General features: G+C 44.5%; 1 protein-coding gene across 6 annotated transcripts in view; it reads left to right on the top strand.

Annotated features, from left to right (window-relative positions):
• NR1H3 (nuclear receptor subfamily 1 group H member 3) overlaps positions 1–16,981 on the top strand; it is a 41,648-nt gene that overhangs the window by 13,623 nt on the left and 11,044 nt on the right. For 4 of the 6 annotated variants that reach the window (XM_054971498.1, XM_054971494.1, XM_054971497.1 and 1 more), the window contains exons 2-5: positions 9,513–9,734; positions 12,794–13,060; positions 13,730–13,938; positions 14,359–14,538. In XM_054971498.1, coding sequence (XP_054827473.1) covers positions 9,617–9,734; positions 12,794–13,060; positions 13,730–13,938; positions 14,359–14,538 — 774 coding nt within the window. In that variant the 5' untranslated portion in view covers positions 9,513–9,616. Of the gene's footprint in view, positions 1–9,394; positions 9,735–12,793; positions 13,061–13,729; positions 13,939–14,358; positions 14,539–16,981 lie in introns of those variants that run through there. The other 2 variants (XM_054971496.1, XM_054971499.1) reach the window with 2 other exon arrangements.

The raw sequence follows: 16,981 nt of genomic DNA, 5'->3' as shown, positions 1-16,981 counted from the left end.
CGAGGGTTTTGGTTCCAGATGGCAGAACGTCTTTGATAGTGTTAGTGACTACTCTGCTTCAGGAATTGAGAAGATTTGTATGCCAGTTGTTCCCAAAGGCAGGATTTTCCTATGGTTCTGAAAAGTTTGGCCCTAACAATAAAGCTGGAAATAACTGTCAATAAGATTGCACTGTAAAACTGTTAGGAAATAAACAAAAATGTTATTTTCTTAATCACATCCAGTTCTTCCTAACTATACTCCCTTTTCCTCCTTTAAATAATCTCTTTGTAACCTTGAAGTTTCCGCTCTTTAAATAGCTTTTTATGTCCTGCTGCCTCTCCAGCTACTTTTGTGTAAACGATTCAGTCTGCTTTCATACAGATTATATGATCTGGCCTGGCTTTCAAACAGCAACCAGGTTTTTTTGAGCATCCACACAACATCATCCTCTTCCCCTTCCCCTTCCATTACCTTCCACACTTTACCCACCTTTGCTCTGATGTCTCTGGAACCTGCTTTGATCCAGTGTTTTCAGAAATTGGTCAGATTGGGTTAGCCCACATGTGGAATATAAGATTTTTAATTTCCCCACTCACATTTGGCACTATTTTCTCTCAATTCACTCCCCGCCCCCCCTCTCATTGCTTGCAGGCTTCTTGTTGGCTTTTCAAAGTATATCACTGTAACATTATATTGATACACCTGGTACTGATTTTTTAAAAAGCTGTCAAAAAGCCCTTATGAAGCAATGGCCTAGTGTGGATGCTGCACCACAAATGCCTCTGAGTGCACAGTAGCAACGGGGAACCATCCATGCACTCTTTGTTAAAACTCTGATGCATTTAAAGTCATAGAGTCTGTTTTATAACTTTGCACTAATGAAAGATTTTGTTTTGCATCTCTTTAACCATACAGCCTATATGTGAGAAGTCGCATCATATTTTCAGGGTTTATGACAGGAAGTAGCCACAAAGTGGTGGCTGCTTTAAATTATGGCCAGTGCCACCTGTCCATTTGCAATAGTGTGGGATGGCTTGCAGCTATGGAAGGCAGTTATTAATTGCTGTGTCATAAGCAACACAGTTATGTGTTGGCTGTTTCATGTACCTGGTACACCACCCCCAAGAATGCCACTTTTCCTCATTAAAAAAAAGGGGGGGATAATTTGTAGATAAGGATAATAGGAGCCATAATGTAGGAACCACCATTTTAAAAAAAATTCAATGAATGAATCTAAGTTGGCAATGTAATGTTAATTCTCAAAGCTGAACTCTAAAATCTAAGAAATGTAAAATGGAAAGCTTTTAAGAATTAAACCTTTTAGAAGAAGTTTCTTCTTCATGAGACATGTCAGGATTTTAATAGAGGTTGGATCTTTGGATAATAAATAAAAGCAAGCAGGCAAGAGAAGAGTGAGGAGGAGGCAATCTCACCCCGTTTTGCCCTTGCTTACTGTAGCCATGCCCCATATTTGTTCCAAGGGTTTGCTAGATTTTTAGGACTTATGGTCGCTGGGGAAGAGGAAGGTGGAAATGGATGGGCACTGCTGTTACCTTTCACAGTCTTTTCTGCTGGTCCAACCGATTCTGTAATTTGTCTCATTCAATGGCTATCCATAATTTATTGTGATCATGATCTGTTGTAGCTCCTTCAAACCTAAAGATTTAGAGGCAACTTCCATGGCTCTGCTCTGCTTTCTGCAATTCCTGCCTTGCAATAGTTGCATTTTAGCCAATGTCATACTACAATTTTAGCCAAGAGTGCTATGCTACAAGGGTGATGGGGAAAGCCATTCCAAGGAGGCTGGATAAAAAAGTGGGAAAGCTGTGGTGTATGCTACAGAGTCAACTGTTGGAATTGTCGGATTCTGCTGTACATAAGGTGTCTCTGCAAATGTTGGTTTCTTTGGACCCTTTCTCATGCAGTTGTCCCCTCCTCGCTGCCTTGCAAAACACCCTTCTTAGCTGAGTGATGTGTTCAGAGAGGTGGGTAGGAGTAATTGCAAGGGAAAGGGATGTTCTTTCACCTATGTAATCATTTTTGGGAAGTTGGCCATCAGAAGTGCAAAAAGAAATATTTAATACCAGAAGATCTCTAACTCCTAATCTTTTCCCAGCTAACATTTGACCCCAAATTTGTTTCATAAAGGTGAAAAAGTGCATTGCTACTTGTGAATAGTGATGTGGCAAAGGAGGGGTGGGTTAGTTCTGTTCTTTCTCAAAGGACCCTGAGAAAAAGGGGTACTGGAAAAAGCAAGAGGAACAATTGCGCGAGAGTGCTGAGAGAACATTTAACTTCCCTGTGACAGATCCTCAGAGGAAGTGAGGAAGCCTTTTAGGAAGTGTGTGAAAATTTTGCAGGGTGGCATAAAAAAATTGGAGGAATTGACCAGAGCGAAAGGTCACTGTGGCACCAGCCTGTCGTGTGTCAAGAAAATGCGTGTGGTTGTGTGGGCTATCATGCAGCCTTGTCCTTTCATTGTCACATCTTTTTGATAATATGTATATCAGAACAGAGCAGTTGTGACTTAAGATTCCAAGTGAGACTGCAAAATACAAGTAGAATTGAGGGGGAAAAAATACTTCTTCCCATTTGGAAGCCTAACAGTACAGTCCCCCTAAGTTAATTGAAGTCAATGAGGTTAGAAGGATATAACTTTGTTTAGCATTGTACTGTAGAAAAACAAGGAAGGAAAGAGTCTGATGCATAGCATCAAGGAAATAGTTTTTGAAAGAGTGAGCTTGATTTACTGTACCCCTCACAGACCTCTGAATATACCAATTGACTTCTAGCCATTTGCTCTTATGGACTGCTGTTGCTTTTTTGTTTTTGGTTCTTCTTCTCTGTGCTGCTCCCAGGCTGTCTTGGGAAGAAATGCTGGAAGAATGTCACAGTCAATAAACTTGAATATTTAATATCCAGTGTAATGACAACATTCTTTCTGCTGTAGCCTAAAAATCTTTTGTAATGTCTTGGGAGGGCCGGCACGCCCATTGAGGCCAGGTAGGTGGTTGCCTCAGGGTGCAGGGCACCGGAGTGGGTGCCAGAGGAGGCGCTGGGGACGGGAACGTGTGCCACAAAGCTGCAGCCTCCCAGCCCTCCTGCCTCACGCTGCCGCCGCTGCCAACACACGCCCTCAGCCAGGCGCAGCAGCTGTGTGCAGGCGTCTGGGGCAGTGCAGGGCAACCGAGCAGGAAAGCTGGGAGGCCACCTGCGCCCAGTCCCAGTTGCCCGCCGCAGCAATTGGGCCGGCTCGTGCATGCACCCATGATGATGTCACACGTTACGTCATCATGCAGGCTGGTGTGTGTGCGTGCATGTGCCTGGCCTGCCGGCCTCATATACCAAAAACCCTGGCACCACTCCTGTGTCTTGGGTAACATAGGAATTGATTGATATAGTGGTCAAGCGAACAAACTGAAAGTGAGGGCCAAACTACACATTCCAGTTTTTAATGAGTTGGGTCTGGATTCCCTGCAGCCATACAGCTTTTAAAACATAGAGTCCACTGTGGGGAGAGGAAGTGCTCCTGCCTCCCCCTCCAAGCCATTTTCCACCTAGTTTTGGGCTATCCTTTATTTTTTAATAGCCATTCTGGACATGAACCCAACTCCTTAAAAATCCCAACAGGTACTTTAGCCCTGGATCCAGGGATGGAGGTGATGCTGATCACTAGAGCTGAAATCTTGAGAAGATTGACTTTGAGCTTTAGATGATCTGAAACTATCTCTGTCTGAGCTAGTGCTTCCCAACCTACTTATTTTTTTTGTTTATGGTCCGCCTTTCTCACTGAAACTCAAGGCAGATTAAACTCCTAAATTAATGTTTCATATCCTGAGGAATCTAGGGTTGCCAGCCTCCAGGTGTTGGCTGGAGATCCCCAGAATTACAACTGATCACCAGGCCACTAAGATCAGTTTCCCTGGAGAAAATGGTGGGTTTGGAGAGTGAACTCTATGACATTATACCCTGATGAAGTCTTGCCCTCCTCAAACCCAACCCTCTCTAGGCTCCACATCCAAGAATTCACCAGCCTGGAGCTGGCAACCCTAAGGAACCCCTATCTATGAAAACATTTACAAGCCAGAAGTTGATGGTAGGGAGTGCAACTCAATTACTCCTCAGTTATCATCAAGAAAAATTATTAGCAAAGATATGCTATCTCTGTGTGTATTAATGTTATGTATTGGGCTAGTTTCAATAAACGCTAGGCTCCTAAAGTTTCCAATCCTAGTGGTGGTTTCTTGTTGGCAGCAGCCAACCGGTCCTCTTGAATAAAGACCAATCACAATCTTGTAAATATATTATTATGTGTATAGTTAATGCAAATTTAAGGACTCTAGTTATGTGTTTTCATTGGTTGTTACATAAAAGGGTGCATGGCTTATGTGTATATATTTGGCTCCCGTTGAGCATGTTCCTTGGTCTGTCTGTTCCCGCTCAATAAAGATGTTGCTTTGAACCTCTGGTCTCAATACATAATACTGATGACGAGGATGGGATACAAAGCAGGTAGAGAGCCCCGTGGCAACAAAGGCTAAAAGAGCTGAAGGCGGGTAGGCAGCCCCGCAACGCCCCAAGCTGGAAGTGGGTAGGTAGTCCCGCAGTGTGCAAGCTGAATCACTTACTGGTGAGGAATTGTTGCCTCTGCCGCCATAAACTGAATCATTTACTGGTGAGGCATTGTCGCCTCTGTTGCGCTCGTTCGCACCAGAGCAACAGACTGCATGGCTGCCAAGACCAGTTTGAACAATTCAATGCTGCCACTGAGGACTGGGACTCCTACGTCTCATGTTTCCAATTTTACCTCATTGAAAATGAAGTCACCTGTGCTGCACGGGAGAAAGCTGCCTTCCTCAGTGCCTGCAGCCGCTCTACATTTGAAATTGCCCGCGCCCTGCTGGAAGAGGTGTCACCACCATCGAGGCAAAACTAAGAGAACATTTCTTGCCGCAGCTGTCAAAGATCGCTAGCCGCCACGCCTTCTACAAGGGTGAAATGATCTCCACATTTGTCGTGGCTTTGCAGAAGTTAGCCCAACTTTGCGAATTCGCCATCCTCGAAGATGCCCTCTGTGATCAGCTAGTGTGCGGTCTTTGGGACGAAAAACTGCAACACCGGCTCTTTGCAAAGTAGAATTTAGACTTCAAAATGGCCTACGAGGAGGCCATTGCAGCAGAAGCAGCAGACCAGTCCATGAAAGATGTGCGACAGTCGCGGAGTCAAGTGTTACCAAAAAAGGAAGAACTGGTTTATCACGAGAGCATCGAGGATGAATCTGAAGAAGAGGATGAGGTTCACTGAATGCAAGTTGCATGGGAGAAGCGTTCCAAATGGGAATCATATCGGGGGTCCCCGTGTGCCAGCTTGTGGGGTAGACCATGAGTGTAGATCTTGCAGATTATGCAACGCTGAATGCTAAGCATGCATAAAATGGGCCACATCAAACAGGCCTGCAGAGCTGTCAAGAAGGGAGGCTCTCTATGCCTCTCTCTGCGCCAATGACAGCCAGCAGTGAAAGGGTCTTCCTGACCAGAAGAATGCTACTCCTTGCCAGGGTGTCCTGGCAGAGTCTGCTCACTTGCCAGGCAAGTGTAATTCGGCACTTGTCGCTTGGCTCTGAGTTCCTGTAGGACCTTGGCTATCCTTGCTAGATTTCACTGTGACTCCACCTGAATAGAGTGTCCAGAAACACACACAGCATTCCAGTACTGTAGTGTTCTGTAGGCAAAGATTGGTGGCACAGGCATGGAAGAACTCCTGACAAGTATCTTTGGATCCCTGGAAGATAGTTTCAAAACGCAGTTGAAGAGGAAGTCGTACTATGATTCCTTCAGAAACTTGGTATAGTTTGGCAAATTCTGTTGATTTTTGGCAAAAAATACTAGCGTATTCTAGCGTCAGTCTTGTGCAGAGATAATTAACAGTGAGGCCAGCCTAGGAAAACATACGTTTTGCAGGCACAGACAATTCTGGAATGCACAGGTATCCCTTTGCCTATTTTCCAGGCTTGGAAAACATTTACATCTTTGTAAAGGGTAAAAATGAGTTATTGTTTAATTAATATTTTATGTTTTACATCCCTAGTGTGTATGCGTATGTGTTTTTAAAAATGAAAAGCATTTGTGCCAGGATGTTATGGAGAATGGGAAGAATGGCAAAGGAGGAGTTCCTTCACTCTTTCCCTTTCGCCATTGTCATTGTAAACTCAAAATCGCCTTCCCCTTACTCCCTATAGGTGGGGGGTAAACCAAAAAACCCTGGACATGTGACTTTTTCCCTGTGTGGACAAAAAGTGTGCATGTGTAAAAACAGCTCCGTGTGAAAGGTTTAAGCAGCCCCTCTTCCTGCTCTGTTTTCTGTGGTGCTCTGCTTAAGATTTCAGGTTTTGCCACTGGGTTTTGTTACAGTAAAAAGGAAGAGGGAAGTTCTGCATAATGCATATCGTTTGTAGTTTTGCCCTGAGAGAAGAATCTGTGAGAGAATGAGAGCAAAGTCATATAACCCTCAATGAAGGAGGAAGGGCAGAGTCTTTGTTTTGTGGGGATGCCTTTTTTTAGTGAGGACTGCATCTGCCCATAACTGGTTAGTGGTCATAGTGGTTTTGTCTACTGTCTCACCCAGCTGGTTTGGTAATTACACCTTTTGATTGAGGCAGCAGAAAGAACTGGAGACCTTTGCTCTCTGAGTTGTTCAGCTATTTCCAGGCAGGGCTGTTGCCAACACCTCTTCGAAGTATTTGGCTCCTGATCTGAGACATGGCCATGGCCCAAAGAATAGATGCTTCCCTTAGCCTTTCACTGACATTTATTGTCTTTTGGGCTCTGCTGTTTGTTCCTGTTGTAGGGTTTCCCTTTGACTCTGAGATTAACAATTGACAAAGGCAGTGAAAGCCAAGTTTTTAGTTGGCGCACTTAAGGCACCATATTTGCAACTACATTAACTTAAAATGCTTTAAATATGATCACTTTAGTTAAGTGCCAAAACTGACATGTTGCTGGGCCATCCATTACTGGCTTTTAAAACTGCCATGAAACAGAGCCATGGTATGGTTAGAGAAATGATTTAACCCTTCCAGCCCTGCATGGTTTCACCTTCAAGTTCCCTTTCTTATGATGGCCCACTTAGCATCTGCTAAAACTCATTCCTTCTCTATAGTGGCTTCCATCTTGTATAACAGGCTCTCTGAGGAAGTCGGGGGGGATTATCTTTAGAAGTCTTCGGGAGGCAGTGGAAAGCCATTTCATTTGCAAGGACTTTGAATGGGTTTAAGCTACAAGAATTTGCTTGGAGGACAGGGACATATTTTTGCATGTTTTTAATTTGGAATTTTAAACTGCCATGATTCGCAGGGGAAAGGCTGAATATAAATATTTTATAATAGTTGATGATGATGATGATGATAATTTTATATTGTTTAATAATTAATATATAAAATAATTGAAACTGACAGTTCCGTTTTGTTGTCAGCTCCCACAAGGGCTAATAACAGTGCAGGAGTTCGTTTTGATTGTTAAACCCATACAGGAATGGAAGAGTTAAATACTAATAAGAAATGAACATGTGAAGCTGCCGTATCAGCCTATCAAGGGCAGTATTAACCCTGTTCATAAGTTAGAGTGAATGCATGTACAGTGTACATTTTATTATTCTTTAAACATAGCTCTCATGTTGCATTCAATGCAGGTACAGCTGAATGTGTGATGGAAAACCCACATTTATTCCTTCTTTCATTTGTAAAGTGAACACTTGTTGACTCTTTCTTGAAACAGGTATATGCATGTATATGCAAATAGTACGTACTTTCAGTGTAACTTGTGAACAGGCTATTGCCTTTTCTGATTAACAGCAACTTTCTACTATGGTAAAGCAAGATTCAGGTCCAGTGGCACCTTAAAGCCCAACTAGAATTCCATAGTACCCGAAGAGTTGGTTGCTCCCTAGATTCTGTTTGATGAGATGTGTACTGCAAAATTTGTGTTCAGATTTGGATTGGGATCATTGTGGTTGGGGATATTAAGTCTCCCACCTGAGACAGCCTTGGGGAATTGCTATTTGTCCTATTGGGAAAACTTATGTGCAGTCTATTAATATATGTAAGTTTCCACAGAGAGGCAAATATTGGCTTCCCAGGACTATTTCAGGTCGGAAAAATCATGCAGGACAGAGGACTTAAGGCCCCTCTTGCCATATGCTTTCTAGTGTGGTAAGAACAAGTGTTGTGTAGTGGTTAGTAAGCGTACCAGTTGCACACTCCTTGTACCAGTTGCACACTCTCAGCCTAACCTATGTCACAGGGTTGTTCAAGAATAAACTTCACTTATAAATTTTTTGCATTTCACTGCTGCAGTGTTGCCACCCACAGATGATATAGGAGAAAAAAGAGAAAGAGAGAGGGAAGGAAGCCCACCCCCAATTCTGTTACTTTAGGTACTGCAATTAGTAGAGATCAGGGAGTGGGGGTGAATGAACAGAACTCCTACTTTGCCTCAGCAGAAAGTAATTCCACCCTCCCAAACATGCTCATGTTCTCGCTTGAGACTTGCTGGCTATGCTTTTGACAAGTTCCTTCCCTAAAGGCGGGCACTAACCAAAATATGAACCGAAGTTTGTCACAAACTGGGCTGGTTTGTGGTTCGCGGACTGGCAGTTCGTGGGAGCTCATTTCTCATAAACCGTGACGAATTTTAGCCTGGTTCATTTGATTCGTATTTCAGTTCATCACTGCAGACAGCCTGGAGCCAATCAATCAGTTTCCTAGGCAATGAGTGGATGGGCTCTCTGCAAACCTTTTGCTGACCTGGAAGTGACGTTTTCATGAACCAAACAAACCAGTTCGTGAACTGGGGCAAGTTCATGAAAGTTCGTGGTTCATGAAACTCGACGAACCACACGGTTCAGAATTTTCCTGGTTCATGACCATCTCTATTCCTCACCAAATACTCCTGAGTAAGTTTAGCCGTTGTGGGATGAGAGGATGGGTTCTCTTATGGATTAAGAGTTAGTTAAATGGCAGGAAGCAGAGAGCCAGTTGTCACAATAGAGGGAAGTGAGCAGTGGGGTCCCACAAGGATTGGTGTTGAAGACTGGTGCTATTTAATTATCTGGAACTAGGGGAGAGCAGTGTAATAGCCAAGTTTGCAGATGATACCAAATTATTCAGCATGGTGAAAACCAAGGCAGATTGTGATGTGCTATAGATAGCTATCTCTAACTGGGTAAGTGGACAACTGTGTGGCAAATGAAATTCAACATGGGTAAGTGTAAAGTGACGCATCAGAGTCTCCAATGAAGGTAAAACTGAAAAAATAAAGAGGGGGAAGTGGATAGAGAGAAGCTGGAGACAGGCAAAATTGTGTGAGAGGGAGATTGGCTTTAAAAGGGGAAGAGATGACAATTCTGAGGAAACAAACCATGGGAGAAAGTGGCAGTATGGGCTAACACCCTTGTGGAACTGGTGTGTGTAAAAAAGGTTCCTAGTACCTTCAGGAACTGTATTGTGTTTTTTATGCTTTTGTTTTCCTCCAAAGGCTTCTTCATTTGGTGACAAGGCTGCACTGCAGTGCTGAGATGAGATGAGCAATAACCATGTTTCAGAGATGAAAAGAATGTGAATCCCACTGAGGAAGCCATAATGGGTCCCACACAACTTGCTGCACAGAATCATGGGAAAAATACAACAAGTTTATATGAGATGGAGGACAAAAGGTTTGTGCTTTTCCATGGCTCAGAGATCCCTCCTGAGCACACAGGTAAGGCCAAGTCCTTGGTTTAATTAGAGTTAGTATTTTGACCAGACTAAAAGACAACGTACTTGTTATCCAGAATGAGACAGAATTTATTTCTGACTAGACAGAATTTATTTTTGTTTGGATAGTTATACCTCACTTTCTCCCCCTTGGGGGCCCAAAGTGGCTTTACAGTATCATTCTCCCTTCTTCCATTGTATCCTCCAGGACAGCCAGGTAGCATAATCAAAAAGAGTCCAGTAGCACCTTTAAGACTAACCGACTTTATTGTAGCATAAGCTTTCGAGAATCACAGTTCTCTTAGACAGATGCAGATGCTTCATCATGCATCTGACGAAGAGAACTGTGATTCTCGAAAGCTTATGCTACAATAAAGTTGGTTAGTCTTAAAGGTGCTACTGGACTCTTTTTCATTTTGCTACTACAGACTAACACGGCTAATTCCTCTGGATCTGTGACGTAGGTTTAATTGAGAGAAAGTGTGAGGCCAAAGGTTGCCAGCGAGCTTAAGTGGCAGAGTGGGGATTCGAATCTGGGTCTCTTAAATCCTTATCTGACATTCTAACAAGTACACCATGCTGGCATACCTGAAAGTGGCAGAATTTAGGACAGTAATGCTTCACACTGCAGGTGAGGTATTTTTGAATGCTCTCCCAAATTTTAAGAACCTCTCCTTGTGTGTGGTAATCTACATGGAGAAAAGTTTTGTAATCAGTAGTGTGTGTGTTTGTGAATGGGATGGGAACATAGATAAGTGGAGAGAGGTGGAAACAATTTGGGGGAGGCAATGGAGGATTGCTATCATCTGTCCTTTGCCTCTAGTAAATAGCTTTTGTAGGTTTCTGTATCATTTTTGTAAAGCCCGCAAATGTGAGATGATGGCAGGACAAAAGTGTTGTGTATACAAAGCATGACAAACCATTCTTCTCTCATACCATTTTTAAATCTCAGTGCAGGATAGCAGAAAAACAACAAAGAGCTTTGTGGTCCTTTCAAGGCTATTATGCCATAAGTTTTTGTGGACCAAAGCCCACTTCATCAAATGCGTAGTGGAGGATACACTTCATGAATAATAATAACAGCAACAACAACAACAACAACATTTGATTTATATACTGCTCTTCAGGACAACTTAATGACCACTCAGAGTGGTTTACAAACTATGTTGTTATTATCCCCACAACAATCACGCTGTGAGATGGGTGGGGCTGAGAGAGCTCCTAGAAGCTGTGACTGACTCAAGGTCACCCAGCTGGCTTCAAGTGGAGGAGTGGGGAATGAAGCGCCTTTTCTCCATATTAGAGTCCTGCTACTCTTAACCACTACACCAAACTGGCTCTTGAAGGGGATTTTAGTCCATAAGCTTTATGTAACTATAATAAATCTAATAGTCTTACACAAGACTGTTTCATAACAACAAAAAGAGAAACAATGCTGCCCTCTAGTGACTGACCTAGAGAGACTAAAAGAATCTTTCTATGAGCGCATGCTTCCCAATTAAAAAAATGGTGTTACTCCTCCGTATCTTTTCACCCCTTTTTAAAATAGAATACGCTGGGAAACTTCCAGTTTTTTCAGAGCTTAGTGTACATAACCAGCAAGGCACCTAATACTTTCTACATCACTTCAGATGTATAAGAAGAGGAATTGCTTGTTTGACTGCCTTCCTTTGTCAAAATTTCCCTAATAGACCAGTTTTATATGTGCAGAGAGGTGTTAAGACAACTTGGGAAGGATTGTAACCTATGATCATATTTTTATTATTATTTTTTACAATCATCCACTACTATAGTCATCTAAGTCATATATAAAATATAAACACAATAATCTAAATCATCCAAAAGAAACATAAAGATGGACTACTATAATTTAACTCATATAGTCATCAATCAAATCATATATCTATATAGAACTTGCTTATATATGTTCTTAATTTTTTGCTTCTGTTTAAATTTCTTTATCTTTTCTGTCTGTCTTCCTATCTAATAAACATTTTAATACAAACATATATTGCCAATCTCTTCTCTCTCCTCCCTTTCCCCCCTTTCCCCCCTTATAACACTTTCTGTCTATTTAAATTTATTCTTAATTATTCTTAATTTTCAACTATATAATTAAAAATATTTTCAATTTTTCTTGAAATTCTGAGATCAGCCTATTGTGTATATAAGATGTCAGTTTTGCCATTGTTGTCATGATCATATTTTTTGAGGTGGTGCAATCTTTGCTAATGTTCTCTTGTGCTCAGAGGACCTGCATGAACCCTTTCAAAGGATCTGTGTAGTAACAGCCAAGTTATCCAGTGACTGATATGGTTTATTCCCCCCGCCCCCCAGGAATAAATCTAATATGTTTTTTAATCCACTCTTTCTTCTTCAAGGAGGTCAGAGCTACATAGTTCCTCCACTCCATCCTCACAACAATCATATGAGGTAGACTAGCTAAGAGAGACACAGTCAACCAGAAAACTTTATGAGTGAATGAAGTTTGAACCTGCCTCGGGATGAAGTGATGCCAATTAGTTTAGCTGAATTTGAAAGAGTATTAGACGAATTAATGGAGGATAGTTTCAGCAACAGCTGTAGAATGCAATGACTGTATGGAACCTCCATCTTCATATTAGGTAATCCTCTAAATAGCAGAGATGTGGGCAGAGTAAGGGGATACTTTGGCTTCTGTGCCCTGCTTGTAGGCTTTCCAGGGCATGTGGTTAGCTACTGTGTGGAAGCTGCAGCATATGGACCAAAGATCTGATCCGGCATGGCTGCTCTTATGTAATACTCGAATTGGCTCTTTCTAGGTTAGTCTTCTGGTTCTAGAAATGGGTGAGGAACTCTGGTTAAGTATCTGAAGAACATAATTAGTGGAGGCAGAATCTGTCCCTTCCTGAGGCATAGACTGTTGCTTGCCTTGATCAGACTGAGATGTAGAGATCTCAAGTTATTCCATTTATGTGGAAGAACTTCTGTCTTCTGTGTTTTATAAGAAATCTTCTTACTTTGTTTTCATAGTTTCCTTTTTAAAAAACCCTTTCTCCCTTACATTTTTCTCTCTATTTGTAGAAAATCCTCCCCTGAAAAGGAAGAAAGGGCCTGCCCCCAAGATGCTTGGTAATGAGGTGTGCAGTGTCTGTGGGGATAAGGCCTCAGGCTTCCACTACAATGTACTGAGCTGTGAGGGCTGCAAAGGCTTTTTCCGCCGCAGTGTCATCAAGGGTGCCCAGTACGTTTGCAAGAATGGCGGCAGGTGTGAGATGGACATGTACATGCGCCGAAAGTGCCAGGAATGCCGGCTGCGCAAGTGCCAAGAGGCAGGCATGCGGGAGCAATGTACGTGACAAGAATGGTGATACCCAAAACAACAAGGAAGAGAGAATATGTGTGGGAATTGTGGCTTTTGGGGCTTCTTATTGCAGTATTATGCCTTATGCAGAGAACTGTCCCAACTCTAAGGAATAATGGTTTTATAAATCAGACAACATGCATAATATAAACTATTGAATTTGAAAATATTATCCTGATTGCAATATATGAATTTTCACTGAATTCAGAATATTTAGGAACGGAATATCATGCAGCTGCTGGTGGGTACAGTAGATTCAGCACTATAAAGCCTTCAAGAGGCTGTGTAGAAACATTTTGAAAATCTTTGCTTCCATGAGATCTTGAAATTTGTATTTTTAAAAGGACAGAGAGAGCGCAGAAAGGACACTGGACTTTACGTAGCATGGTTTATCCTGATGCATGAAAAGTGAACAGCCTGCTTGTGCAGGAGCCACATGAAGAAGGCACGACTGTCTCCATGCAGTGTGAGCGCTCACCATGGATGTTGATGTTACTGTGTAGCTTGGTGTGTAGAAGACAAATGCTGAAGGATGCTGCTTCCATTTTGCAAAGTTAGGAAAGAGTCTTGGAGGTTTTCACCTGCTTCATGTTTGTACCTTTCTTGTCTTCTGTGTCTGTTCCCTCACTGCTCCCTGCTCTGTTCACAACTTTCAGGTGTCCTTTCTGAAGAGCAGATACAGCTGAAGAAACTTAAGAAGCAGGAGGATGTTCAGGCCCGGATGGTAGTTGTGCGGCAGAACCCACCGTCTCCTCCCAGCACCCTTCTCAAAATGACACCTCAGCAGCTTGACATGATAGAAAAGCTTGTGGCAGCTCAGCAGCAGTGCAACCAGCGCTCCTTCACAGACAGGCTCAAAGTGACGGTAAAGGCACACTGTTGGTTGGCTCTAAACTAGAAGAGGAAAGCAACCCCCCCCCTTTGAAGGAAACTTGGTTAGCTAAAATTGACTTGCAGTGTTGCCAGTTAGGGGGGTGAGGATCTAAGGTGGCTTTGGCAGCTGTGTGTGTGCGTGTGTGTGTGTATACGTCCAATAACAGAAACAGCAATTCTTTTACAATTCTTTTAATGAGAGACTCTGCATTTGGGCTGTGTAATACTGGCTGAGGATTGCTGGGCAAGAATAATTGTGGAAGCTGTTTGCATCAGGTTTATTTATTTGAATGCTGAGGGCAATAAGGCTGTGGAAGAACTGGGATATTTCAGTAGTTAGATTTTCTACTTTTCTTTCCCCCTTTTATCCAAGTATTTCTTTCTCCCCCTACCCTTTCCCTCCCAACTGCAGCCATGGCCTCAAATTTCAGACCCCCATCATCGTGAAGCACGACAACAACGCTTTGCTCATTTTACAGAGCTTGCAATAATTTCAGTACAGGAGATTGTAGACTTTGCTAAGCAGCTGCCGGGTTTTCTGGAGCTCACCAGGGAAGATCAGATTGCTCTCCTAAAGATGTCTACAATAGAGGTGAGGATTAAATTTTGTCAGGAGGACTGATAGTCAAGAGTTTGAGTGCCAGCTCTTCAAGTGCCAAGAACCAGGCATGCAGGAATGATTGTGCCTTTAGCAACTACTTTTTCAGGAAATCTGTCATTCCCCCATTCCAACTGGGATCATTAACCCAAGGAGTACCAAAGAAAAAGAGGTGGAGGAAGGGCTGTGGCCACTGACCTGTCTAGCACTTATCTAAGTTTCTTAAAACCAGCTTTCTGAAAGCTCAAGATACTTGATTGGTTATGGTCACTCTGAGCTTTCCGTAAGATCAAGAACTGAAGCATGATGTCAACACTTTCCCCAAATGTTCCCACTGTTTCTATCTCATCCACGGGCATTGCAATCCTGAGGCCTGCTGCTTTCCCACTCCCTGAGAACTTTTGCGGGAGAGCTATGCCAGTGGTCGAACCTGGCAAAGCAGGTGAGGCCACCTCAAGGAGCCCATGCCCTACCCTTCCCCTGATAACTCTGCCAGCATCCCACAAGGGCCATGCCACCCCCATGACAAGAGAGTGAGTGTCAAGCAAAGGCACAGCCTATGCACAGGCTGCGATTCCCGCTGCCTGTTGACACCTTCTTCCCCTCCGTCAGAGAGCAGGCAACTGGGGACCACATGCTCTATGGTCACAGCAACCTTATGGAGGCACATGGGTGGGTGAACCTGCCCAGCTGAATGTCAGGCAGGGCACACAGCCCTCCTCAGAAGTGTAGTCCATGGGGGGTGGGGGGTGCGGTAGCTGCCCTGCCACAGCCCTCTAGGGCTGCTGGAGCAGCCCTAGAGTCATCAGTGGGTGCGACCCTCTCCGGCGGACTCCCTGGTAAACGTGGGTAGGAGGTGGAGCGGCTCCCCACCCCACTCCTCCTGCCACCCCAAAGGATCTCTCTGTGTAGATGAAGGGGGCATCCTGGCAAGGACCGCTCTTGATTGTGTCCTGCTGGGGAGGCACTCACATGAACCTTTCTCCAGCAGCTGCTGCAGCCACCTTGAAGCCCCCTGCAGCTGCTGGCTGGTGTCCCCATGCTGGGAGGAAGGGCAGCTCACTGTGACCAAAAAGACCAAAAGGTCATGAACAGGTAGCTCATCCTGCTTGGGAGTCCTTTGGACTACCTTGGCCAATCTGATTGGGACTGTTAACACTTTGAGCTCATGTGTGCTTGCACCACCACATGTGTGCTCCTACCTCCCCGGACTTGTATTCCATGTGAAAGCACCATTCCAGAGGGAGCCCACAGCCCCTCCTCCACCTATTTCTTTTTTCAGTACTCCCTGGGTTAATGGTCCCAGTTGGAATGGGGGAATGACAGGCAGACTCCCACTGAAGAGAAGAACTCCCCGGAGGCAGGGACCCCTCCCCTTTGGGGGTGTGTGCATGGTGCATGGACTGGCTGCCCCACCATCATTCTCACCCCACTCTTCTGCCTGGTATCTTAGACCCCAGCAGAGCTGAGAGGAGCTGATGGCCCTCCCCCACAGAGGCAAGACCCTGCATCCCTCTCCACTTGTCTTGCCGCCTTGTGAAGGGGGGGCTGGGTGGGACGTGGGCCACTTGTGGTGGCAGTTCCAATGGGATCAATGGCCCCCTGCTTCGTTTGGGGGCTGAGCCACCCAATGGGGCTGAGATGCATGGTGGGTCCTCAGGGCTGCCATTTCCCTGACAGTCCAGGGCCAGGGTCCATTCCCAGGGATGTGCCATGGGACTGCCCCAGGAGGGAGCAGGGTTTGGGGAGAGCTGCTGTCAGCCACAAGTGAGCAATGAGGCAGTGAGAGACTTTATTTAACTGCCAATAGTGAAGAGGATGTCTGGCCATGTGTTGCCAACTTCCTTCAGCCAGGATGGGAGCTGCACCCAATTGTGCAGCAGTCAGAGCCACAAGAGCAATTCCTCATGCTGCTTTTTCAGGAGTGGGGTTGAGCTGTGGGCTGCCCTGGGCACGGTTCTGTGGGCAGGGCTTAGATGGCAGCCTGGAAGGATCACTGGGGACTGGAACAGCCATGGTCCTTGGCCTCCCTGACGAGTTGTGACTTGCTTGAAAGGGAAACAGAAACATTTGGCGAGGGGCTGGGCCATGGCCAGGTCTACCACATTCTGGAAGGGCATCCATGGCCAGGGGCGGCAGCAGCAGCTCCGTCATCACAGGTGCTTCCAGCAACCAGACAATGGATCCCCCCCGCCCCCGATGGGAAAGTGCTCCTTATCTGGCTGTTCTGCTCCCATGGCTGTTTGGAATTCTGATCCTGTGAGGGAGACAGTCAAAGAGTCATTCATCCACTATCACAAGGGAGTTGCAAGAGCAAGTACCAAGTCACCTCAACTTGTGGCCATGCTCTTTCCTCTGCTCAAGAGGAGGGTGCCTGGTTGAGCCTTGGCATTGGCTGCTTGGGGCCCTCCCTCTGAGACAGTGGTGTTGGATGTGG

This window comes from Eublepharis macularius, chromosome 2 (genome assembly GCF_028583425.1).
Source record: "Eublepharis macularius isolate TG4126 chromosome 2, MPM_Emac_v1.0, whole genome shotgun sequence".
NCBI lineage: Eukaryota > Metazoa > Chordata > Lepidosauria > Squamata > Eublepharidae > Eublepharis > Eublepharis macularius.
The sequence above is the reverse complement of the archived record's forward strand: the minus strand, read 5'-3'. Positions and strand labels throughout refer to the sequence as shown.